A 27750-nucleotide genomic window follows, 5' to 3' on the forward strand; every position below is an offset into this window, starting at 1 on the left:
AATGCATTTGTTTGAACATTTGCATGTGAGTGTGCGAAGGGTTAATTGATTTTTTTTTTGCTGTGTATATGCGGAGGCAGCAGCCGGCTAGCTGTCAGTCGGTCGCTCGGCCGGCGCAGGAAGGAGGGGGGACGTTGCCGCTCGTCATGGTGAGCACGGAGCTGAGCCAGGTGAAGGAGGCCGGGGACGGGCTGGCCAGCCCCAGCAGTAACGGCGAGGCGGTGGTGTTAGTGAGCAGCCCTGGGCAGGATGAGCGCCAGGCGATGCTCCCCCCGCTGCTGCTCCCGCCGCCGCCGCTGGAGACCCGGCTGTACCGGAGGAGGTTCCTGGTGCTCGGCGTCTTCTCGCTCTACTCGCTGGTGAACGCCTTCCAGTGGATCCACTACAGCATCCTGGCCTCCATCTTCACCCGCTTCTACGGCCTCACCAACCCGGAGGTGGATTGGCTGTCTATGGTGTACATGGTGGCCTATGTGCCGCTCATCTTCCCGGCCACCTGGCTGCTGGACACCCGGGGGCTGCGGCTCACCGCCCTGCTGGGCTCCGGACTCAACTGCCTGGGCGCCTGGGTGAAGTGTGCCAGCGCCCGGCCCGACCTCTTCCCGGTCACCATGCTGGCCCAGATCATCTGCTCCATCGCGCAAGTCTTCATCCTGGGGCTGCCCTCCCGGGTGGCCTCTGTCTGGTTCGGCCCCAAGGAGGTGTCCACGGCGTGTGCCACGGCTGTGCTGGGCAACCAGGTACCCACATATCCCCATGTGCCCATCATGTGTCTCTGTATGGGAGGTGTGCCATGTGTCTGATAATATATATCTCTATCTATCCAATATACCCATTATATGTCATGTATAGGGGTGCCATGGCTGTGCTGGGCAACCAGGTACCCAAATATCCCCATGTGCCCATCATGTGTCTCTGTATGGGAGGTGTGCCATGTGTCTGGTCATACATATCCCATATGCCTGTCATATGTCATGTATGGGAAGTGTGCCATGTGTCTGATCCTACATATCCCATATACCCATCACGTGTCTCTGTATGGGAGGTGTGCCATGTGTCTGATCATACATATCCCATGTGCCTGTCATGTGCCATGGCTGTGCTGGGCAACCAGGTACCCAAATATCCCCATATACCCATCATGTGTCTCTGTATGGGAGGTGTGCCTTGTGTGTGTGATCATACATATCCCATGTGCCCATCACGTGTCTCTGTATGGGAGGTGTGCCTTGTGTCTGGTCATACATATGCCTGTCATGTGTAGGGGATGTGGCATGTGTCTGTGTATATTCCATATGCCCATTATGTGCCATGGCTGTGCTGGGCAACCAGGTACCCAAATATCCCCATGTGCCCATCATGTGTCTCTGTATGGGAGGTGTGCCATGTGTCTGGTCATATATATCTTGATCTATCTAATATACCCATTATATGTCATGTATAGGGGTGCCATGGCTGTGCTGGGCAACCAGGTACCCAAGTATCCCATATGCCCAAAAATATGTCCATGTATGGGAGATGGGAGATGTGCCATGTGTCTGATCATAAATATCTCATATGCCCATAAGTGCAAAGTGGAAGTAATGCTGCATCCTCTTTTGTTTGCATTCACATTACTCATTTTTCCCCAGGCTGCTTATTTGTTACAGCACTGTATATCCAGTGCTGAGGCCATTTTTCTGGTCTTACAAATGTTATCAGGCATCAACTCGCTTACAACCAGCACCGCCCACTGTTCTCTATATGCAGAGTCAGCATCACGTAGGGGCCTAAAAACCTGTTTACTATAACAAGTTTTCCTATACCAGGCTTTGCTCCCATAGACTTATAATGGAGATTGGCCAGGTAGTTTACTATACCTGTTTGTTATACCTGAGATTATACTGTAGCTCTAACTTGCGTGCAAATTGTATGCCTCTCCGATTTGGGCCAGTCTGTATCGAGGAATGCTTGTGACTGTCCCAATTGCAAGTTGTGTGCAGTTTGCGTGATATCATTGCTATATATAGGAGCGCTTTTCTGAGCACTTTGATTTGAAAAGCTCTGGCTAATGCAATCCTATGGGTGTGTTCACACTGGAGTGATGTGATTTTATAAAAATCCCCCATAGCATTGCATTAGCAAGAGTGGGGGAACTTTGTAAATATTCAGGGTGCATTTCTCTCTGTTTTTCCTTCTGTCCTGTGCAAGAGTTCAGGTCCCCTTTAAAGTTAAATCACCAGCTGTTTTCCAGTTTGCAACGCCTTGTGCTTTGATACTTGACCATTGACCGTATTTTGTGGTATTGGCTCTGACATAGTTTTTGGCTATCTCCCTATTTGTTCTTACTGACTTCTAACCCTCCTTATTGACCCCGGCCCCTGACCTTTCAATAACTGGCAATAAAACTAAACTTCTGCCCCCCCCCCCCCCCCAATCTCACAAAGGGAAGAAAAAAAAAAACTGAGTACAAAAACGGACTGAACTTTGCATTACTATGGCATCCTGTGTTTGGATTGTGCCAAGCCCCATGCTGGAACGTCTGCCCCCTGACTATTGTATCCCGGGCAGCTCAATGTAGTACATGTATAGTATGAACGGTCAGGGCAGGATCATACACTAGGCAAGTGCCTTGGGCCTTGTAGATTTAGTTTCGGACCCCTCGTGGCTGCGCAGTCGAGCGCTGGTGTGTGCGTGGACGTGCAATGTGGCGGGAGGGCAACTAGTGCTAATTAATAGAACCGGTGTAATGCCGATTTATGCTTCCCATCGAGACATGCTGAAATCCGATCTGGGCATGTGCAGCAGCACTTGAGCTCAGTTTGCCTGATATCCTTCCGCCGGCTTGTCGATACTAACTACTACTAAGCATCCCATAGGAGCAGGTTAGGAGAGGTTGTAGGTTAGTGTTAGGAGTGAAAAGGGAGGTTAGCGTTAGAACAGATGGGAGGGTTAGCGTTAGGATAGGAGAGGGTGTAGAGTTAGGGTTACGAGTGGAGAAGGGTGAGTAAGTTAGGCAGACCAGTAGCATATCTCGATAAAATTGCATATTTAGACACCTTGTCTATCGATTGACACTACCAGATTAGACCAGGTAGTACATTTCGACAAAGCAGGACAACTCGGCACTACACCGGCATAATGACTAGTGGTGTATAACATGTATTAATAGAATTCATATCCTGCATTCATTCATTTGGGTCCGGCCCAGGAGTGTGCGGAGGGGAGCACTAAGCCTTCCTGTCATGACTCCTTCCTGTCATGTGACTTCTAATTATTAATAGCACCCACATGGCACAGTGCAGCTGATGCGTTACTTGCATGTCTTTGCTGAAAGCAGACGCAGTACTTAGTGTGACTGAATGCTGTGTAACCTGTTCAGAGCAGGACATGTGCTAGTGGAATGGGTGGATTGCTTAGTCAGAAAACATAGGAGCTTTCACTGGAGAAACTAAACGGTTCCTTGTGTCATTTCAGTGTTTTGTGTTCAGCAATATTATGGTTACATTGTTGTGTAAACAGCAGAACTGCAAACCGGGAGCGTCCGTGTGCACGAGGATGTGAAGGCTGCCATATTCATCTCCTTTTAAACTATGCTGATTTCCTGGCTGATCTAGTGTTTCTCTCATGCCTGTTACACACCATGAAATTCCCTGTCAGGTGGGCTGAATCTATTCCCCTCCAACAGGTCTGATCTGGTTTCGGATTGTTTTTTCAGACTTCACAAATTGCAATCCCTAAACCATTTATTTTATTCTGCGCTTTTAAATTCAATGCTTTATACAGCCATTGAAAAGCACAAATGCTTTAAATAAAATGCAGCAGGACCCACAATTGCAATTTGGGGGAATGGCAATCGCTCCGGGGATATCACCCCAATTGCCTTTCTGTAGCCTAGAGTTTTTGGAATCGCCGAGGATTCCAAAACGCAGCAGAAACTGCTCTTGTGGATTCCAGCCCTAACGCTACGTATACGATAACTGTTGCCTGGCAGCGGTCGGGAATCGATTATCTCTGGTGACAGTTCAGATCCGGATCTGTATCTCGGCTCCTCCTGTTCAGTAAGCCAGCACCGATTCAGTAAGAAGACCTTGGGCAAGACTCCCTAACACTGCTACTGTCGAGCGCGTCCTGCTGGTTGCAGCTCTGGCGCTTTGAGTCTGCCAGGAGAAAAGTGCGATATAAATGTTGTCTGTCTGATTATAACCACTCAGTGGATCATCCGGGTTTACTGGAGATCCCATCATTTATCAGCCATTGATTGCCTGTTGTTGGGGCCACTGACAGTTATCTGCTACTGTCACTCAGAGGCCTTTGGCCACGGTAAAAGAACCGTCATTTGTACTTTGACACATTGATTAGTCTCTAAAAGGACAATATTTCTCTTCTGTGACTTGGTTACAGAATGATTACAATCCATCAATAAGCAGCATTGTGAAAGATCCATTTTTTTATATTGTTGCAATAAATGGAACCTCTAAACCGGGGGTGTCAATGCTAATACAAAGTGGGCCAAAATTGTACACTAGGACATAGTCGCGGGCCAACCTCAATATCTAATGGCCACCTTTCTCCCTTATAAAGTTCCCAGGTGTCTTATGGCCCCTGTACAGTTCCCTAGGGTTTAATGCATTTCCCCTACCTCCCCATATGGCTACCCTCATGTTCTAGGGCAGTGATGGCTAACCTTGGCACTCCCAACTGACAAAACTACAAATCCCATCATGCCTCTGACTCCCTGATGTATGCTTAGAGCTGTCAGTGTATTGCAATGCCTCATGGGACTTGTAGTTCCACCACAGCTGGATTGCCAAGGTTAGCCATCACTGTTCTAGGGCTTCACCTCCAATATAGCTTCTCTGGTGGTTTAGAATGGGCTAAATATAATGCAAAGTGGGGAAACCACATGAGGGCCAAATTGAATGGCTCTGAGGGCCAGGTTTGGCCTGCGGGCTGGAGTTTGACATGTATGCTCTAAACCAAGGTGCCTAAACTGTCTCAGCTTGCGAGCTAAGTGGAAAATTACAGAGACAAAATGATCTATCGGATAGATTCTGTTTGCAGCTGAAGCACGTACACAGCAGCAGCACAACAGTACTCTGATTCCTACAAGCCGCCAGGCAATAAGATGCATATCCCAGCGTCCGCCTGCAGCAAAACTGTAATCAGCAGAAGCACGTAATGCTTTTAAAGAGGGATTCTAGTGAACATAACGTAATGAATACTGTTGCTTATTTTTTACAATCTTCATTTATAGATTTAGTCACTATTTGCCCATTGTAAAGTCTTATCCTCTCCCTGATTTACATTCTGACATTTATCACTAGTGGTGACCTCTTTAGTTCTGTCAGGTGATCTGTACAGAGTGTTCGAGTTCTATGCACAGAGTGAGGTATTGCTTGCTTGGCAGTTGGAAACAGCTGTTATTTTCCACAATGTAATGAGGTTCACAGACAGCAAACTGTCAGGAGCATGGTCATGACATCACACTGTGGGAGGGGTTTCACCACAATATCAGCCATACAGCGCCCCCTGATGACCTATTAGGGAAAAGGAAAAGATTTCTTGTGGGAAAGGGGGTATCAGCTACTGATTGGGATGAAGATCAATCCTGGGTTAAAATCTCTAAATGTATGGCTCCTAATCCCCTACACTGTTGCACAGAACATCAGGCCAGCATATCACACTAATCTCATCAGTCAGAAAGCTCATGCGGGTTGTCACTCAAGAGTGCATGATCTACCCAGAGTTGCAGTATTAGCACTTCAATGGTGTTCTGCTGGTAGTGTATGTTATACTATGAATAGTGGTAATCATTTAACACTCTGTCCCCCTCCTCTGCTTACCTCTCATACTATGGATGATCTTGGCAGGTTTTGGTGCTGCATAGAAATTATGATTAAAGAGAACCTGTAAGAAAAGAGCCCCTGGGTGGTATTTGCCCCAGAAGGGGGAAGCCACCAAGTCCTAATGATCTTTACTGCGGTGTCCGCCAGAGCCAGAGGTGGAAACTGGTACTGCGCCTGCGCTGGAATCCAAAGGTAAATATTGCTGTGTGCTGCTGTCGCTATTCTACCTGCGTGCATCTGCCGAGAAGCTTGTCAGATTTTTTTTTTTTTTTATTTTTTTTTTTTTTTTTTGTCAGCTCTGGATCTGGGCTGTACAGGAGGACAGGGAAAGCCTCATTAGGGGCAGGGTTTTTTGTTACTCACTCATTCTCCATTTACCTGCGGCTTCCTCCAGCCCCTGCTAGCCATCCCATGCCCTCGCTGCAGCTATGCACACCGCCGGTGTCCCGGGGTCCCCTCCGGCGCAGGATGTACACTGTGCTTGCGCAAGCAGTTTTCAGGCAGTCACACTGACATCATCCGCACTGTACTGCGCAGGTGCCGTAGTTCTGCGCTGTACAGTCTGGATGACACATGCTGGAGCGCAGGAGAAGCCGACTTGGCGAGGTTGGCATCTCCACTGGAGGGGACTGGGAGCTGTGGTGAGGGCACAGGACGGATGCAGGGGGCTGGAGGAAGACCCAGGTAAGTGGATTTTTATTTTTAAATTGCTCTGACCTTCCCTTTTTAAGGGGGACCAATGTAAAACTTGCGCTTGGCCAAAAGCTCCTTAGCTATGCCACTGCATGCAAGAGATTTTAGCGCTATATAAACACAACCACCTACCTGATGTGCAGCCAAAACAAGATATTTTTGCTGTCATTTGAAATGCACGCTTTTGAATCTGTTTTCTATGAATGCATTTATAAAGCTGAGGTACAGTAGAATCCCTTTTGTAGTACTCGCCAAGGGACCAGGAAAAGTAGTTTACTATTTCAGAATTGGTCGTACATTGTATATTTATACAGACTCCTTTGCTGGGACCTGAACACTGAGTTTACTATAACGAGATTGTACTGTAAGCCCATGATGATTTGTACATGGCATTCTGTTCTGATCAGTGAAGGTCAAGTGAGACTTCTTGAACCTGCTATGTTAGCGGATTCCCAACATGCCTGAGGACCAGTTACCTGACGCTGGCAGTTCCTGTTGTACTGAGTGTTTACATGTCCCACGCTGCTCCTGACTGGAAGTGACACGTCACATGACCCTGAACTTGTCCTTAGCCCCTCCACTGTGACGGTGACCTTCCATGTCTCAGAGTATGTATAGAATGTGCATCGGATGCAGGTGTCCCCTTGTCATGCGTTTAGTGTATCATGTACATTTACCTTTGTACCTCAGAGAAGGAAACTGAGGCATCAGGTGTGGCAATAATATGTACTTATATAGCACTGACCTCTCCTGCAACACATTACAGAGTACAGTCATGTCACTGACTGTCCTCAGAGGAGCTCGCAATCTAATACTACCAAAGTCTAATGTCTAGTATGTAGTTTCATAGCACTGACATCTTCTGCAGCACTTTACAGAAGAATAATAATAATAAATTATTATTCACAAAAATGGAGAAGCACCCATGCAAGAAGACCTCTGTGTGCCTTAGCTCATGGTCACAGTACCAGGTGACCCAGTAACAAAAAATTCCACAAAGCTGGCACCACCAAATGTAGTAAAATAGCTCTTTATTCAAACGTCATTAAAATGACATTCAGTCAATGATCAAAAATGTAGCAATGGCGACAGCCCGCTGTTTCGAACTTGACGTCCTTTGTCAAGCCATACTGCTATCACTAAACATAAAACACACCTCCTTTAAATAGTGGTCAGTTACACAATCAACCAATGAGTTTGAAATCGCAACATCCAATGAGAATGCCTGACAGGGGGTGAGGACCTGATGGGGAACTGCTCTAAATCATGTGATCCATGGTAGACCAATAGGAACGCTGGTCGCGTAACCGAAATACGCATGCGGACAAAAATACGCATGAAAATACGCATAAAAGCTTCCGGAACGCAAAAATGACGTCAACGCGTGTCGTACGCGTAAAAATTTACGCATGCGTCACCGGATGCGTAAATTTACCAAAAAAGTATCCTAGGCCTCTCCCCAGTGTGGCCAGCTTAAAAAGTCCTAAAGCCTCACAAAGGAAGCATGTGATTAATCATAAAGACAAGCCCAGTTAAGGCCACATCAAAGAGGAAACAGTCGGCCCACACTGTGGAGAGCACCAAATTTTGGCAAAAGAGGGGGAAGGAAAGAAAGGGATGGAAGGCAAGGAAAAAGGGAGAGGGAGGGGTGAGGGAGGGGGGGAGAAGAGGGAGTGGGGGGGGGGGTGAGGAGAGGAAGGGGAAGGAGAAGGGAGGGAGACGGAAAGGCAGGGAGGGGAAGGAACCGGTCTCACCATAGATCATAAAAAAGCCAAAATAATAAAAACATCAGGTAAAATAACAACCCCTGACGGCATCGCCAATGGTTTACAAAGACAGAAGCATAGGCCAACAAGATCACGGCCAACCACCCTTGAAGCATCAAATTAAACACAAAAACTCAAATCATAATCTCGATTCAAACCCCCTCGACCCATGACCCCCAGGCGTTTAATCCACCAAGCTTCTCTACGTGCTAGTTCTTGTTTGCGGCTCAATTTACCTCGCCAATCAAGGGGAACACTATCGATTACTTGGACTCTCATTTGTGAAATGTTATGCCGTGCCTCTGTGGAAATGACTAGACACTGTCTGGGTAGAATCCTTGTTACGGATGGCAGTCTTGTGACCCGACATCCTAACTTAAGAGGTTTGGTCGTCATCCCCAACATACCCAAGACCACATGGGCATACAATCAAGTAAACTACATAACTCGAGTCACAAGAGTACCGTCCCCTAACAACAAATCTTGTACCTCTAGAAGGGTGAGTGAAAAGTACCACCTCTAGTGATATGACTGCATAAATGACAACTAAGGCAGGGATAGGTACCTTTCTTAGCATTATCAGGAAGCCTGTCCCTTGACACCCGGTGATGAAAAACCTTATCCCTGACAGTGGGGGCTCTCTTAAAAGACAAGAGAGGAGGGTAACGGAACTCGGGAATACGTGGGAAGGCCCCTTGTAAGAGGTGCCAATGTTTACGAATGGCCTTACCTATAGCTTCACTACAAGTATTAAAGGTAGACACAAATGGCATACGATGTTGTTTTGGTTGTCTCTTACCACGTCTACGCTGATCAGAAAGAGTATCAGAGGGGTATCCTCTTGCTCTAAATTTAGATCTAAGGGCCTCTTGTTGTTCCTCTCGTTTGATAGGGTCGGATACAATCCTCGAAACACGGGTCATCTGGCCAGAAGGAATAGCATTCTTGATGCCAATTGGATGAAAGCTATTAAAGTGTAAAAGAGAGTTTCTATCAGTAGGTTTTACGTAAAGTGTTGACTCTACCTTACCCGATGTACAGGTAATCCGGGTATCAAGGAACACAGCCTCCTCCTTACTGCTATGCTCAGTAAATTTAATGGTTGGACATTTAGAATGAAGAGAACCAATAAATTCAATTAGGGTCGAATGTGGCCCCTCCCACAAACAAAAAATATCATCTATATAACGCCACCAGCACTTAGCGTGCTGGTGGAAGAGTGGGTGGGTATAAACAAAACTTACTTCGTATAAACCCATAAATAAACCAGCATAGGAAGGGGCCACATTCGACCCCATGGCTGTCCCCCGTTGTTGTATGTAGAAGGAACCCTGAAAGGAAAAATAGTTAAATCTCAAGATTTGAGAATCTGAGATTTAACTATTTTTCCTTTCAGGGTTCCTTCTACATACAACGGGGGACAGCCATGGGGTCGAATGTGGCCCCTTCCTATGCTGGTTTATTTATGGGTTTATACGAAGTAAGTTTTGTTTATACCCACCCACTCTTCCACCAGCACGCTAAGTGCTGGTGGCGTTATATAGATGATATTTTTTGTTTGTGGGAGGGGGCCACATTCGACCCTAATTGAATTTATTGGTTCTCTTCATTCTAAATGTCCAACCATTAAATTTACTGAGCATAGCAGTAAGGAGGAGGCTGTGTTCCTTGATACCCGGATTACCTGTACATCGGGTAAGGTAGAGTCAACACTTTACGTAAAACCTACTGATAGAAACTCTCTTTTACACTTTAATAGCTTTCATCCAATTGGCATCAAGAATGCTATTCCTTCTGGCCAGATGACCCGTGTTTCGAGGATTGTATCCGACCCTATCAAACGAGAGGAACAACAAGAGGCCCTTAGATCTAAATTTAGAGCAAGAGGATACCCCTCTGATACTCTTTCTGATCAGCGTAGACGTGGTAAGAGACAACCAAAACAACATCGTATGCCATTTGTGTCTACCTTTAATACTTGTAGTGAAGCTATAGGTAAGGCCATTCGTAAACATTGGCACCTCTTACAAGGGGCCTTCCCACGTATTCCCGAGTTCCGTTACCCTCCTCTCTTGTCTTTTAAGAGAGCCCCCACTGTCAGGGATAAGGTTTTTCATCACCGGGTGTCAAGGGACAGGCTTCCTGATAATGCTAAGAAAGGTACCTATCCCTGCCTTAGTTGTCATTTATGCAGTCATATCACTAGAGGTGGTACTTTCACTCACCCTTCTAGAGGTACAAGATTTGTTGTTAGGGGACGGTACTCTTGTGACTCGAGTTATGTAGTTTACTTGATTGTATGCCCATGTGGTCTTGGGTATGTTGGGATGACGACCAAACCTCTTAAAGTTAGGATGTCGGGTCACAAGACTGCCATCCGTAACAAGGATTCTACCCAGACAGTGTCTAGTCATTTCACAGAGGCACGGCATAACATTTCACAAATGAGAGTCCAAGTAATCGATAGTGTTCCCCTTGATTGGCGAGGTAAATTGAGCCGCAAACAAGAACTAGCACGTAGAGAAGCTTGGTGGATTAAACGCCTGGGGGTCATGGGTCGAGGGGGTTTGAATCGAGATTATGATTTGAGTTTTTGTGTTTAATTTTGATGCTTCAAGGGTGTTGGCCGTGATCTTGTTGGCCTATGCTTCTGTCTTTGTAAACCATTGGCGATGCCGTCAGGGGTTGTTGTTTTTACCTGATGTTTTTATTTATTTTGGCTTTTTTATGATCTATGGTGAGACCGGTTCCTTCCCCTCCCTGCCTTTCCGTCTCCCTCCCTTCTCCTTCCCCTTCCTCTCCTCCCCCCTCCCTCTTCCCCCCCCCTCCCTCTCCCTTTTTCCTTGCCTTCCATCCCTTTCTTTCCTTCCCCCTCTTTTGCCAAAATTTGGTGCTCTCCACAGTGTGGGCCGACTGTTTCCTCTTTGATGTGGCCTTAACTGGGCTTGTCTTTATGATTAATCACATGCTTCCTTTGTGAGGCTTTAGGACTTTTTAAGCTGGCCACACTGGGGAGAGGCCTAGGATACTTTTTTGGTAAATTTACGCATCCGGTGATGCATGCGTAAATTTTTACGCGTACGACACGCGTTGACGTCATTTTTGCGTTCCGGAAGCTTTTATGCGTATTTTCATGCGTATTTTTGTCCGCATGCGTATTTCGGTTACGCGACCAGCGTTCCTATTGGTCTACCATGGATCACATGATTTAATAATAATAATGGCAGTATTTGTATAGCGCCTTTCTCCTGTCGGACTCAAAGCGCTTGTGAGGCAGCCACTAGAGCGCACTCAGTAGGCAGTAGCAGTGTTAAGGAGACTTGCCCAAGAAACTCCTTACTGAATAGGTGCTGGCTTACTGAACAGGCAGAGCCGAGATTCATTTAGAGCAGTTCCCCATCAGGTCCTCACCCCCTGTCAGGCATTCTCATTGGATGTTGCGATTTCAAACTCATTGGTTGATTGTGTAACTGACCACTATTTAAAGGAGGTGTGTTTTATGTTTAGTGATAGCAGTATGGCTTGACAAAGGACGTCAAGTTCGAAACAGCGGGCTGTCGCCATTGCTACATTTTTGATCATTGACTGAATGTCATTTTAATGGCGTTTGAATAAAGAGCTATTTTACTACATTTGGTGGTGCCAGCTTCGTGGAATTTTTTTTTTAATAAATTATTATGTATTTTGTATCGTGTTTGTCTCCTGTCGGATTCAAAGCGCTTGAGGCAGCCACTAGAGTGCACTCAGTGGGTAGTAGCAGTGTTAGGGAGTCTCGCCCAACTAACTACTTACTGAATAGGTGCTGTGGAAGAGTACCGGGAGGGTGCGCTGCGTACGTGGTCACTGTGGAGGAGTACCGGGGGGCTGCGGGAGTGCGCTGCGTATGTGGTCACTGTGTGGAGGAGTACCGGGGCTGGGGAGCGGGCTGCGTATGTGGTCACTGTGTGGAGGAGTACCGGGGGCTGGGGAGCGGGCTGCATACAAGGTCACTGTGTGCTGGGGAGCGCGCTGCATACAAGGTCACTGTGTGGAGGAGTACCGGAGGCTGGGGAGCGTGCTGCGTACATGGTCACTGTGTGGAGGAGTACTGGAGGCTGGGGAGCGCGCTGTGTACATGGTCACTGTGTGGAGGAGTGAGTACGCGCTGAAGGGGAAAGTGAAGCAGTCACACAGCAGGGCAAAGGGTTGTGCTCATACCTGACTCTATTTTCCCCAGAGCTGCTCCGTGCTCTGTACATGCGCTGCTGCTCTATTCCACACAGTGCATAGGCAAATGCATCTTTGAAGAGTACCTGCAGCTGGGAGCACGCTGTGTTCATGGTCGCTGTGTGCTGGGGAGCTCGCTGCGTTCATGGTCGCTGTGTGCTGGGGAGCTCGCTGCGTTCATGGTCGCTGTGTGCTGGGGAGCTCGCTGCGTTCATGGTCGCTGTGTGCTGGGGAGCTCGCTGCGTTCATGGTCGCTGTGTGCTGGGGAGCTCGCTGCGCTCATGGTCGCTGTGTGCTGGGGAGCTCGCTGCGTTCATGGTCGCTGTGTGCTGGGGAGCTCGCTGCGTTCATGGTCGCTGTGTGCTGGGGAGCTCGCTGCGTTCATGGTCGCTGTGTGCTGGGGAGCTCGCTGCGTTCATGGTCGCTGTGTGCTGGGGAGCGGGCTGCGTTCATGGTCGCTGGTGTGCTGGGAGCGCTGCGTTCATGGTCGCTGTGTGCTGGGGAGCGGGCTGCGTTCATGGTCGCTGGTGTGCTGGGAGCGGGCTGCGTTCATGGTCGCTGGTGTGCTGGGAGCGCTGCGTTCATGGTCGCTGGTGTGCTGGGAGCGCTGCGTTCATGGTCGCTGGTGTGCTGGGAGCGCTGCGTTCATGGTCGCCGGTGTGCTGGGAGCGCTGCGTTCATGGTCGCCGGTGTGCTGGGAGCGCTGCGTTCATGGTCGCTGGTGTGCTGGGAGCGCTGCGTTCATGGTCGCTGGTGTGCTGGGAGCGCTGCGTTCATGGTCGCTGGTGTGCTGGGAGCGCTGCGTTCATGGTCGCTGGTGTGCTGGGAGCGCTGCGTTCATGGTCGCCGGTGTGCTGGGAGCGCTGCGTTCATGGTCGCCGGTGTGCTGGGAGCGCTGCGTTCATGGTCGCCGGTGTGCTGGGAGCGCTGCGTTCATGGTCGCCGGTGTGCTGGGAGCGCTGCGTTCATGGTCGCCGGTGTGCTGGGAGCGCTGCGTTCATGGTCGCCGTGTGGAAGAGTACTGGCGGCTGAGGAGCGCGCTGCATTCTCTTATCATTAGTTTTGTTTGGCACAGAGAGCGGCTTGGCTTTGAGAGCTTGTGACGTATTGATGATTTATTTGTGCCTCTTCTGCAGATTGCTCCTAGAAGTAGAATTCCTTTCTAATCACTTACTGTGAGGACAAACACTGACCCTCTTCAAGGCCAGCATCAAGTTTTCCCAAAAGTACAATCCGTGATCGCCACTTTTATTTCCTAACTAGTTTCTGTGCTCCAAAGTGCTGCTAGGTGTTGTAATAAGCTGCCGGTAGCTCTACCCCTCCTTCTATTGCACAATATTACATTAGATTCAGAGTCAGAGGGAAATGTTGTCAGCTTAACAAACTGAAGACTGAATAGTAGTCAGAACACCACTGTGACTGAAAAAAAACATTCAGACTGTTATTAGAAGAGTGGTAGAGTATTTTTACTGCAAGAGAATTGAGTTCTGTATGTCCTGTAGTGACATACAGAAGAATGCAGTAAATTCTCAGGATACTTCTACAGAAATCTTGGTTTCAGCATTAGAAACACACTTCCGATATCTATATATTGGTTTGAAGACCCGCCCTCCTAGGGATGTCACAGCCTAGACTATTTAGCTATGCGGAATTCTCCGCCCACAGCATCCTGGGAGACCAGGCACCAGGGCCGGATTTACCATAAGGCACTGTAGGCTCGTGCCTACAGGCACCTGATGATGGAAAGGCGGCTCACGCCCCTCCCAAGTGCCTCCCTCTCCTTCCCTGTGTATAATTCCAAGTGGAGTGTAACTGAGAAGTTACTCACCCAACTCTCAGCATTCCACTACAATTTTTGACTTTGTTCCTATGGAAACACAGAATCCATGCGGGTCGGTTGTAAGTCCGGGACTACCTGCTCTGTTCGTCAGCAGAGGGCAGTAGCAAATGCAGAAATCCAAGGATTCTCTTAAATTTGTTTTAATTTTTTTTAGCTGCATCTGGAACACAGAAAACCTTTTTTTTTTTTTTTTTTTTTTAATAACTTTATCTTGTTCACAAACACTTCTTGACATTGGAAGTAGCATGGGGGTCCACTCCTTGCTGGCTGCATATAGTTGATTAGCGTTGCTTGCATTCATTGATCGCTCTCATCAATAACGCAATGGACTTGAGTTATAGATTTCCACCTCCGTTTTTAAGATAATGGTAAATTACTGGCACGTTAGTGACACTGTGTACACAGAAAGATGACTCAGAAGTAGGTCAGTACTTGGTGTGCGCTGTGCACAGAGAAGATTAACAGTGCAAACACAACTGCAAGAGTGAAGGGAAGAAAGGCAACAGAAGCTGACCATTCAAGCACAGATCAGCACACACAGATACTAGTTTACTATCCATATTCCTACAGGGTAAAGATTGGTTCACACTACAGTGGTGTGGCAGCATGCCTATAAAGATGTGGCTACTGATGGCACTACAAATTATCCCCCCCCCCCCCCCCCCAATCTGCTTTGTGTGGCACAGAGTGGCCTGGCTTTGAGAGGTTTTTAAAGGACCTTTGTCGTGAAAATATTAAAATATAAGTAAACTTGTACAATTAAGAAGTATGTTTCTTCCAGAGTAAAATGAGCCATAAATTATTTTTACCCTATGTTGCTGTCACTTACAGTAGGTAGTAGAAATCATCTTACAGAACCGACAGGTTTGGATTAGCCCATCTCCTCATGGGGGGTTCACAGGGATTTCTTTATTTTCAAAATGCACTTAGCGAATGGCAGTTGCTCTATCCAACTGCCAAAAAAGATGTATGGTGAGCAGGGAGGCTGGCCAGCATCTCTGTATAAATCTTTTTCAGGGAGTGTCTTTTATAAAGGATAAAGGCCATGCTGAGAATCCCCCATGGAGAGATGGACTAGCCCAAAACCTGTCGGCAATGTCAGATTTCTACTACTTACTGTAAATGCCAGCAACATAGGAGAGAAGTAATTTATAGCTCATTTTACTCAGAAGGAAACATACTTTTATTTGTATGTGTTTTAAATTTTAAGATTTTCGCTACAGTTCCTCTTTAATTATTAGTTCCTCTTCTGAAGATTGCTCCTCAAGTAGAATTCCTTTCAAGTCGCTTACTGCGAGAACAAACACTGACCTTCTACAAGGCCGGCCTTAGTCACGTTTTACCAAAAGGTTTCATCTCCTGACTAGTTTCTATGCCCCAAAGTGCTGCTAGGTGTTGTAACAAGCTGCCGGCAGCTCTACCCCTTCTTCTATTGCACAATATTACATTAAAGACATTCTTAGAGTGGGAGGGTTCGTCAGCTTAATTTTTAAAGAAGTGTTTTTAGTAGAGGCCTGCGCAGGTCTTATTTTTCAGACCCGCAGCCCCGCTACCTGCACCGCTTTCTGGTGAATCTGGTAACCCGACCCGCAACCCGATTAAATCAAAACTGCTACCCAAACCCGACCTGCATTTCGGGTAACCCGCGGGTACCTGACCCGATTTAAGCCTCCAGATTTTAGTGTGAAGTTAGCTTGCCCATCTCACACCTGATTAATGCCCCTTTTAGTGCTAAAAAAGGAGACCAATAGAAAGGAGTACCACTGTGACTGAAAAACCAGACTAAGTTTTTGTTCGCACATTAAAAGGTCCTCCAGTCCTGGTCAGTTTTTGACAGTTTGCATCAGTGTTTATTTATTTTTTTTGTACGTTTCTATAGCTGTGTTCACACATAAAATGTGTACCTTTCCGGTCCAGTCAGGTAAAACTGATAGAAAACTGACAGGACTGGACCAGAAATGTGCTGGACCTGATTGCAGACTTTCACTCACAAGAGGATAAGGGAAAACTCATTCTACAGGGAGAGGAGGAATCCACAGTGACAATCGCTGCACACTGCAGTGTTCTCTCCAGGCTCTTTCAGCCGCGTGCTGCACCCGGCTAGTTTTGGTGAGCACCTGGCTGTCATCGGCTAACCTCCCCCCTATTCTGTAAGCAGAGTTGTGCAGAGAAGCGCCGGCCCTGCATTCTCACATCTCGCCCCACCCGGCTGCTTTTTCATGCCACCCGGCTGGAAAACCTTTCTGGGGAGAACACTGCACTATGTCACAGCATGCCACAGACTTGAGAGGAGGAATCCACAGGGACATTCGCTGTACACTATATCGCAGAGGTGCATTATTGAACTGCAAACCTAAAAATGTCCACTGACTACTTACTAATTGTACCCCCAGCAGGACTCTGCCCCTTTCCTGTCCCCATTTCAGCTTGCTTTGGCAGTGCCTGTATGTCATGCCAATAAAACGATTTTGTGTGTGTGTGTGTGTGTGTAAAAAAAAATCACCTTAATTTGTCTTCCTGTCACAGCTGGGCACTGCAGTGGGCTTCCTCCTCCCGCCGGTGTTGGTCCCCAGATCCGATGACATGGCAGAGACAGGACACAACATCAGCATCATGTTCTATGGCACCGCAGCCGTGTCTACACTACTTTTCCTACTGACTATTGCAGGTGAGTATACCGTGTGCTATCCCAGGAGGGAGATTGTTCCATTTTATTATAAAAATCTATATAACCAGGTCATACACAAGCCATTTTGTGGTGTATTGTCTGTAGCGGTGATTACTTTGTGTAAGAAAAGTTGCTGGCTGCCATGGCAACCCTATATAGCTTTGCATTAAAGATCCCCAGAACTCTCCACTCCCTTTGTCTCAAAGGCTCACATGCCCCCAAATGCTTAGTTTGGCTCCCTTCACCAACCCGTTCATTGTACAGACCCTAAACAGGCATGCAGATCAGATATTTCTGACAAGAAAAGCTGCATGCTTGTTTTAGGGGTGTGATGACAAACTGTTTTTTATCTATGCACTAGCTGATGGCCCGGTGTTGCCCGGGTATGTATTTGGCTCGAACACAGGCCAGGTAATGTATAAATGCACATTTATACACTGCAGGAACAGCGCCAGGGGGTTTGTTGCGTTTGTCGCTTGCCCTGAAAAATCATGCGCTGTTACCGCTGCACATCTGACCCACCACGATGGCCCGATATCTTACAGCAGTGCTGTCCAACTGGCGGCCCGCGGGCCGCATCCGGCCCGCCAGGCCTCCTGTTGCGGCCCGCTCCTCTCCCCGAGATGCAGGCATGGCGTGCGCTATGGGCGCCATGCCTGCTCTCTCTTGTGTGGCCTCTCCTGTGTCCCCGCTGCCTCACAGCTCAGCTCAGACCTCACAGATCACGGCGACAGGAGGCAGACAGAGCGCACTGCGCGCGCATAACACCCGCACGGAGTACGTCACATGCGGAAGTGAAATCAATCACTTCCCCATGTGACGTTCTGCCGCGCGGGTGTTATGCGCGCGCTCTGCTTGTTTCAGTCGCCGCGATCTGTGAGGTCTGAGCTGTGAGGCAGCGGGGCACAGGAGCGAGGTAATGGACGCTGACTGGGGGGCAACGGTCACTTACTGGGGGGCACCTGTCACTATCTAACTGGGGGTGGGGGGAACCTGTCACTATAACTGGGGGGGGGGAACCTGTCACTATAACTGGGGGGGGGGAACCTGTCACTCTAACTGGGGGGGAACCTGTCACTAACTGGGGGGGGAACCTGTCACTCTAACTGGGAGGGGGGCACCTGTCACTATGTGACCGGGGGGGGGGGGCACCTGTCACTATCTAACTGGGGGGGCACCTGTCACTATCTAGCTGGGGGGACACCTGTCACTATCTAACTGGGGGGGCACCTGTCACTATCTAACTGGGGGGGCACCTGTCACTATCTAACTGGGGGGGCACCTGTCACTATCTAACTGGGGGGGCACCTGTCACTATCTAACTGGGGGGACACCTGTCACTATCTAACTGGGGGGACACCTGTCACTACCTCATCCGGTCACACCACAGCATCACCGCCAGCCCGGCCACAGCAGCACCGCAAGGCCTTTCAGCCCACACATCATCACCAATCTGGCCGAAAACGCTATTGCCAGGCCAGCCAGGCACAGCAGCCAGTAGAGGAGAATACAGAAGCCAGGTAAGAGGTGTCTACCATATTAAAGGGGCATTCTGCCTATTTATGTGAAATGTTCTCTATTTATGTGCCTCATGACTGCTGAATTTGTCTTGTTGGGGGCCTCATTTGTTGGGGGCATCATGATTGCTGAATGTGCCTTGTTGGGGGCCTCATGATTGCTGAATGTGCCTTGTTGGGGGCCTCATGATTGCTGAATGTGCCTTGTTGGGGGCCTCATGATTGCTGAATTTGTCTTGTTGGGGGCCTCATGATTGCTGAATTTGTCTTGTTGGGGGTCACATGATTGCGAACTGCGAGACTATGGAAAAGCTGAATCATCCTCATGAGACAATAGCATTAAACCTTTTTTAGCTTTTTAAAACGGAAAATAGGAGGTTCTAAAAAAATAAATAAAAAAAAATACATTTTTCAGGAGTAGGATGGATGAAATTGTTTATCTTCAGAGTTTATTTTCAACTTGGATTTTCCATAATGTTCATGTATGAGTTAAAACGTTTGTATGTAGTTTAAATTGCTGTTGCCACTTTGCGATAAGTGACTTTTAAGTTGCAGTTCGGACACTCGGCCTCCAAAAGGTTTACCACCACTGTCCTAATCTATTGCTAAGTTCATGTAAATTTCCCTCCACCCGTGGCCACACCCGCATTCTGGTCCATGGCCAAACCCATTTTTCGGCGCGGCGCGCTATGCGCGCCGCTCAACGGAACCCTTGTGATTTCTGGCGCGCGTAACTTAACCATTATTTTAAATTGCATTTTGTGAAAAGTGCTGCCAATCTAACTGTCCTTTAATCGCATTTTTTTCCGGGGGGGGGGGGGGGGTCTGCGGCTCTAGCAAGAACCTTCGGCCCTCCACCATGGGGTCTGAAAAAAAAATGGCCCTCCATGCCCATGAAGTTGGACAGCACTGTCTTACAGCATGTCCAGTCAACCTGCTCAGCCCGAAATTGGTCGCATCATCGGTCGGGCATGCACTTGGCGGCATTGATTTTTATCCGATTCGATAAATTCAATTGCGTGGTCGATCGGCCGCCAAGTCACTTGATGTATGGCCACCATGAATAGACACTGAAGTGGGAAAAAAGACAATGACTTGTATGTGTAGTACAGCTAAGAAATTTAACATTAGGAGAGACCTAAGCCTAATGTTGTTTCCAGTACAGGAAGAGTTAAGAAACGCCAGTTATCTATGCAAAAGAGTCATTGAGCACCACCACTTTCAAAGTCGCAGAGAGCTCTGTCTTCTGAAGCTTCTTATCTCAAGTGTCAGTCACTTTTTTTTTTCTGCAGAGGACAGTTCAAAAGTGCACAAGCCTGCTCTGTAAAATCATTTAGAATGCTGAGTAGTGTGTAAACTGCAAATATTATAGAATGATGCAATGTTATATAAAAAAAACCTCTAACTGAAAATAAAAATGAGAATATTTTCTTTGCTACTAATGTTCTAGTTATTATCCGTACTACACAACCAATTCATTATATCATAATTTTTTTTCCGCTTCAGTGTCTCTTTAACCACTTTTGCCTCCTGGACGTAGTAGCTACGTCCAGGAGGCCATGTGCATGTCCGCGCGCTCCGGACCCGCGGTTCGGTAGCCCAGGAATCAATGGATCGGGCTATGGTGCCTGATCACTGATTCTTCTCTCCCGCAGAAAAAGCGTCAGCTTCTCTCGGAAGCTTCGCTTTTTCTGGCTCTTGCGTCCCTCTAAGCGCATCTGTTACGCTTAGTGAGGTCATGTAAACAAGGCTGCCATCTTGTGACCAAAAAGTAAAACTACAACTAAATGCAAAAAAATAAAAATCAACACCTTTACAGAAAAAAATTACTGTTTACATCCCACCCTCCCAAAAATACCCAAATAAAATGTTTAATATATTAAACTTTTTAAATATCAATGTAAAGATGAAATTTTTTTTCAATTTTAAACTTTTAAATAGTGATGGATGCAAAACGGAAAAAAAATGCACCTTTTTTTTATTTCCAAATAAAATATTGTCGCCATACATTGTGATAGGGACATAATTTAAACGGTGTACTAACCGGGACAAATGGGCAAATACAATACGTGTACTTTAATTATGGAGGCATGTATTATTTAAAAACTATAATGGCTGAAAACTGAGAAATGAATTTTTTCAGTTTTTTTTTTTATTTTTTTTTTCTTATTCTTATTCTTCCTGTTAAAATGCATTTGCAGTAAAGTGGCTCTTAGCAAAATGTACCACCCAAAGAAAGCCTAATTGGTGGCGAAAAAACAAGATATAGATTAGTTCATTGTGATAAGTAGTGATAAAGTTATAGGCTAATGAATGGGAGGTGAACGTTGCTCGGATGTATAAAGTGAAAAGGGCTGAAGTGGTTAAAGAGAACCTGAACTGAAGATAAAAAGTCAAAATAAACATACACAGGTCATACTTGCCTCCCATGTAGTCTGCTCATCAATCTTTCTCCTCTCCTGCGTCCTGTTTGTCCACTGTAATCGATGGAAATCTCTGTCCTCCTCCATTTTGAAAATGGCCATTACCCCCTAACAGCTTCCTGATCAGCACACTGTTAAACTGTAATATCACCCACTTGAGCCATAGGGAAACATGGACACTACTTGCACATTCAGTTGTAACTGACAGCTGCTGATATATAACTGACAGCAACTGGTATATTTCAGTTCTGACAAAATCTTACAGTGATCCCTTCTATTTCTGACAAGAAGAAAATGGTGAGCTCCTGAGAGGAACTGACGGTGAGGTTAGTGTGTAATATTCATTTGCAGCTACGTCATGTTTGTTTTTAAATAATTTTACTCAGTACAGGTTCCCTTTAACTGCGGTCTTCTATATACTGTATCACTGTAGGTGGAATGAGTATGATGCTGGAAAGAGATAGGTTTAAATATTACTGTAACTATCTGTGCTCCCTCATTTGTTTGCCTCACCTCAGAGCTGTTTGAAGGCTCCTGGCTTACTCTGTAGGCCACTCCTTGGTGATTGCCTGAAGGGCCTCTCCCATGTTCATACCACAGGTACAGACAGACACGGCCGCACATAGTGACATGTAGAGATTTCTTCCTGCAGATGGTTGGGCGTTCGTACCTTTTTGTATAGCGAGCGCAGGATTTTGCCTGAACATACACGAGAATAATCCTTTCATGAGGTGACTAATTGCTCATAAATGTTCATATCACCTCAGGCTACAGATGGCTGCACACAAGTGAAGGCGTTTTTACTGAATGCGGCGTGACGAGTTCTGTAATGTAAGAGCTACTGTTTTGCGCTTGCCCTTACAGGGTCAGTCATAAGTCAGGTGATACCTGGTTTGGTAGCATATACCTTCTTTGTTTCTCCCGGGCAAACCAGTTTCTGTCTATGCTCCACTAGAAATGGCACGATCAGAGCAATGCACTGTTGGCTTACCAGTGGTGTGTTTTTCTCTAAAGAAGTTTTTTTGCCTCTTTCCTACTGTGCCTGTGATAAGTCCTTTGGGCTTACAGAAATGAATCTGGAGTTGGTACACTGCCACACAGATCTTCAGAACTTTCCTTCCTCAGTTATGCTGTGTTTACCTTGTGTGGTGTGGGAGGGAAGCAGGGGTGGAGGAATCTGGGACGCCGGCCATACTCTTTGGGCATGATTCCAAAGCTCTGTGTCAGTCCTCACAGATATGGAGATTTTTGGAATGAGGTCAGCAATGGTGTCCCTGAGAATCTGCCAGGATAAATCCTCCCTTATCTGCATAATAGGCATTTTTCAGGTAGCAGACATTACAGGTAATGGGACAGTCAGTTGCCTCTTAAGCCTGGCTGTGTCCCTGGATGTCCTGATGCGGTTTACCACGGGATGCTGACTCTCACAGAGCTCATCATACATCCCTGAGCTCTGCGTTCAGCTCACTGAGAGATCCAGGCGATTAGTCTCGTGTCTACCTTAAAGAGGAACTCAAATGAAAATGTAATAAAAAGTGCTTCATTTTTACAATTATGTATAAATGATTTAGTCAGTGTTTGCCCGTTGTAAAATCTTTTAAATCCCTGATTTACATTCTGACATTTATCACATGGTGACATGGTGACCATGGTCATGACATCAGTCTGTGGGAGGGGTTTCACCACAATATCAGCCATACAGAGCCCCCTGATCCGTTTTTGTGAAAAGATAAAGGTTTCTCATGGAAAGGAGGGGGGTTGGGGGGGGGGGGTTTGGGGGTGTATCAGCTACTGACTGGGAAGAGAAGTTCTTGGTTACGGTTTCTCTTTAAAGAGGAACTGTAGTTAAAATGTAGTCACGTTTTTTTATTTTTTTTTTAAAGATATTAATTTATAAATGATTTAGGACTGGTGCACACCTAGAGTGCTTCTGAGCTCTATTTTTAAAGGTTTAAAAACCAGAGCAATGTGGATTTTTTTTGGTGGGTCCCACAGCATTTCTCAGGCAATTCAGCCTCATTAAGTATTGGAAAGTGGAAAATTGCTCTAAAAAATGCTAGAATAGTGTTGTGTGGTGTTTAAAATCTTTCCTCTCCCTGATTTACATTCTGACATTTCACTGGTTTAAGGTCACTCTTAAAGTAAACCTGAGAAGGGATACATACTTGGGGCTTCCTCCAGCCCTCTCCATGCCGATCGCTGCCTACTGGATTGCTCAGTAGATTCGCCAGCGTAGATTCGCCAGTGCGCATGCGCAGCCTGGCAGCGCACTCCCTCTGCCGTGCTACCGTAATACTGCGCAGCCACAGAAGGCGGAGCCCGTGTCAGCGGACTGTGCCTGTGCTGACTGACTCCCGACTGGTGAATCTAACGGGGCATCTGCTGAGCAATCCAGGAGGCGGAGGATGGCACGAGGGAGCGATCAGTGTGGAGGGGCCTGGAGGAAGCCCCAGGTATGTATAAAACTTGTATACCCTGTCTTGTCAGGTGGTGGTTGGTTACTGAGAGTTCTGAAGCCAGCACAAAATACACCTGGTCTCTCAGAATGCTGGAAAGGGGTTTGGATTCTGCATAGCTAAACAGCCTAGGCTAAACGTCACTAGGAAGGCAGGGCTATTCAGGCCTGGTTTCAACTTGTGTGTTTTGTGTCAGATTTTTCTCTCAGAAAATTTGCATTGATTTTGCAACTAATGGTAGTGAATGGGGCTGTTTCCATTCAATGCGAATTTTCATATGCATTCGAAATGAGTTCCTGCATCCTTTTCTTGGACTTCGCGTACAATGCTTTGTACAGGCAATGCGAATTTGCCCAAAAATTAGCATTAGATCAGGATTACAGGAAGTTGTCAGCAGTCAAGAGTAAGCTGTTACTAGGCAGATTATGTTATAGTTAAGTAATGTAAATTATCGTGTGTGTGTGTGTGTGTGAAAATTTGCATAAAAATTTACATACGAATTTTCACCAATCAGAAAATGACTGAGGTAAGAGATGCTGTGTTAATATTATGCGTATTGTATTTCATTTTGACTATTTTCATTAAAGAGAATCTGTACTGTAAAACTCTTACAATAAAAAGCATACCATTCTATTCATGATGTTCTCCTGGTCCCCTCTGTGCTGTTTCTGCCACTCCCTGCTGCAATCCTGGCTTGTAATTGCCAGTTTTATGCAGGGTTTACAAACAAAAGACATGGCATGTGTAAAGGGGCATACAGACATGCGACTAAAGTCGTTGGTAACGAACGACTAACGATCGTTTATAACGACGATCGTTACAAAATAACCGCTAACGATCGTTAAGGGTAACGATCAGCGACTGAAGTCGTTGCAAACTGGAAATCCGTCCTGGCGGATTTTTTGTAACGACGATCGTTAGCAAAAGTACGTGTGTATGCTGATCGTTACAAAAACGATCGTTCGTTAAGTACCGTACATGCGCAGACAGAGAGAGAGAGACAGAGAGATGTATATAGATATATATATATATATATATATATATATATATATATATATATATATATATATATATATATATATATATATATATATATATATATATATATATATATATATATATATATATATATATATATATATATAGATGTAGATAGATGTATAGAGATATATAGATATATGTTGACATAGATAGAGATATATCTATCTATATCTCTCTCTCCCTGTGTGTGTGTATATGTATATATATATATATATATATATATATATATATATATATATATATATATATATATATATATATATATATATATATATATATATATATATATATATATATATATATATATATATATATATATATATATATATATATATATATATATATATATATATATATATATATATATATATATATATATATATATATATATGCAACTTCCTCTTTCCTACTGGCCATTAACAATGACGTTCGTTCCGGGTTCATTGATCTGAATAACGTTTAGCATACTAGATGCGCTGTATCATACCTTCGTCACTTCCGCATCGTTCGTTCGGAAACGATCTGATCGTTTCCCACTTTCAACACCTCTTTACTAACGACCTTTTCATTTCTCTCCTTAATTGATCGTTCGTCGTTGCTTACGAACGATCGTTATCGCATGTCTGTACGTAGCTTTAGGCTGATTTGACTTATCCCAACCATAGTCATCCATTGAAGTCTAGGGCCAATTTTAGACCTTTAAGCCTCATACAGGCATTGGTTGTGCGGTCCAGCGGTAAGCGTGGATTTGGTCCTTTATAGTTTGTACCTTAGTAGTTTAGTGTCCCTCTCTCCCCCTCGGTCCCCTCCTGGGTTTGGGAATGAACATCTGTTTCTTTACATGGGACCTGCCTTCCCGCTGGAAGCCTTGGGTGTTGGTTACAGAGGATTCCGCATCCCGCTGTCCTTATAACGTGATTAAGCGCTCCCAGCACGCATGCCTGCAGCACAGCTGCTAATTGCTGGCAGTGGGTTCTGCAGAGATCGCTGTCTCATGCTAACACAGAGTAGTAATTCGCTCAGTTAAATGAGGCCATGCAGCTATTCTGCTTGTAACCGGCCCAATGTAAACCGTGTAACATGCTGTGGCCTCTTCTGGTGGTCTCTATAGCAGGTGAATGCCCAGCGCGATCCCACTGCAGTGTCAGGGGTGAGGTAGCATGGAGGCTTTCCATAGCTAGTAACACTGTCCCTTTTATGCAGAGACCAGCTTGTGCCAATGAATAAAACCGTTTATATCCGTGTCGTGTGGTTCTTGTGTGACTAGAGCAAAGATTGAGGTTTCTCATGTCCCTCAGGAGCCAATCAGAAGCGCGCTTTATTGGACTGGTAAGATGGCTTTTAGGGTGTGGTTCTTGTCATGTTCCTCACACCAGTCCTGTGGTGAATGGTAAGATTGCCAGAGACACACTGAGGCAGCCCTGATGAATGCTGGTCTATGTGCGCTAAGCTGTAGTTACCACTCATGATAAACGTGGATTTATTCTGCTGTAGGTAAGCGGAAATTTCCATCTCTAGCTATAGAGGTTTCTGAAGAGGGAGTAGATTTCAGCAGCCTTTTTGAGTTGTTTGGAGATAATATAGGTGGTTTTCCTATACCTTGTTTTTGTGTACTTTTTATTTTTTTATTTATTAGTATTACGTCTTTTATATATGTATTTTATTGCTTATGTCTTGTGGCAAATGTTCATGCATTCACTAACCTCCTCAGTCTCTCCTTGAATGTCCCTACACATTATGTAAAGCCCTGTACAGACACAAAATTATCCGTCGGGCCCGGATTTACATCACAGGAGCCTATAGGCACAGATCTCCTGGCACCCTAGACTTCACCCTCCATGAACCTACAAGCACCTTCCAAACCGCACTGCAAGTGTGTTGGCTGTCCCAGCTGTCAATTCTCCCTTACTTTCCTTGCCTGTCATAGGTACCTACAGGTGTCCCTTAGTGCTGCTGAGTAGATTTTTAGTCTGGAGGTTCACTTTAAATACTGAGTGAACTTTTGGCTACCTAATACTGAGGGCACGTTTCCACTATTGCGGTGCGGAATCGCCGCATATCACCGCTGATGAAATCGCATGCGGATGCGATTCCGCATGCGGATTTTGCCGCGATTTCGCATGCAATAGGCAGGGTATATGCGATTTTAACCATGTCCCTGCCTGTGTCAATTTACATTACTTTCAATGCGAAATCGCGGGAAAAAACGCATGCGATTTCCCTATTAAATACATTGCCTGTGATTCGCCTGCATTCCAGACGCAGGCGAATTCTGCAGGGTCTACTGTGCAGAAAAATCCTGCACATAAAAACGCAAATGAAAACTGTCAAGTGGAAACAGTCCCATCCACTTGTATGGCCTATGCGAATCCGCATGCGTTGTCTGCATGCGGATTCGCGCTAGTGGAAACGGGCCCTGAAAAGGCTTGGTGTTTAAGGGCTGGAACCCACAAGAGCGGTTTTGTGAGAATTTCTGGAACGATTCAAAATGCTAGCGTTTTGCCAAAACGCTCAGCTAATGTTAATGGATGGGGAAACTTCCATTCCTCAAATCGCAAACGCAGGACATGCAGCATTTTGGGAGCGTCAGCGCTTCAATGTAAAGTATAACAACGCTTGCTTAATCGCTCATTAAAACCTGCATGGAGCGATTTTGCTAGCGTGTTAACCTTACAACACACTGTAACAAAATTAAAATTAATTGAAAGAACCAATCAGACTTTAAAATGCTAATCGCTACACAATCGCTGGCAAATTGATACGCTTTGGAAAATCGCTTCCTAAAACGCTCATGAAACTGCTCATACAAAATGCTAGCGCTTGCGATTAGCGATAGCGTTTTGCAGTGGGTTTCAAGCCTTACAGTTTCACAGCATCAGAACTTTGTTTTTCTTACCCAAGCCTCCTTTATAGCTGCACAGAAGAAAACTGCCTGGACATTTTCCCCCTGATGCTGTGCAAAGCATGATGGGATTTCTGATGTTCTCATTCTGCTGTTTTGGTGCAAATTTTTTCTTTGAGATTTGAAGCCTAGCGTGCACAACTGGGAGGGGTGATCAGGACACAGGACAGTTGGAACTCTCATGCTCCCTCTCACTTTCTTTTAACCAAAATGATGGCTGCCCCCATGAAATCCCAAACATTTGCCTGTTCTTTTTAAACAGGGTGGGTAAGAGATTATATTACCTATATTTTAATTAACATAACTAATGTAACTTGACAGTATGTTTGTTTAGGCTGACGTTCCCCTTTAAGTAGCTAGAGGTGCCCCTGATTGAAGGGAGATCTCGTCATTGGAATGCAAAGACCCAG

The 27750-nt window shown here is 45.9% G+C and overlaps 1 protein-coding gene across 1 annotated transcript; it reads left to right on the plus strand.

The window, feature by feature from the left end:
• The first annotated feature begins 88 nt into the window (after window positions 1-88).
• On the plus strand, window positions 89-27750 carry FLVCR1 (FLVCR choline and heme transporter 1). Its single transcript, XM_068279699.1, has 3 exons — window positions 89-740; window positions 16860-17001; window positions 27675-27750. The coding sequence occupies exons 1-3, from the start codon at window positions 147-149 to the stop codon at window positions 27677-27679; spliced, it is 741 nt and encodes a 246-aa protein (XP_068135800.1). The 5' UTR covers window positions 89-146; the 3' UTR covers window positions 27680-27750.

This window comes from Hyperolius riggenbachi, chromosome 4, assembly GCF_040937935.1.
Source record: "Hyperolius riggenbachi isolate aHypRig1 chromosome 4, aHypRig1.pri, whole genome shotgun sequence".
Taxonomy (NCBI): domain Eukaryota; kingdom Metazoa; phylum Chordata; class Amphibia; order Anura; family Hyperoliidae; genus Hyperolius; species Hyperolius riggenbachi.

Coding starts and splice junctions, on each gene's coding strand:
- FLVCR1 (XM_068279699.1), top strand. CDS start 147: ATGGTGAGCACGGAGCTGAGCCAGGTGAAGGAGGCCGGGGACGGGCTG. Junction 741..16,859: donor CGGCTGTGCTGGGCAACCAG/GTACCCACATAT, acceptor TTCCTGTCACAG/CTGGGCACTGCAGTGGGCTT.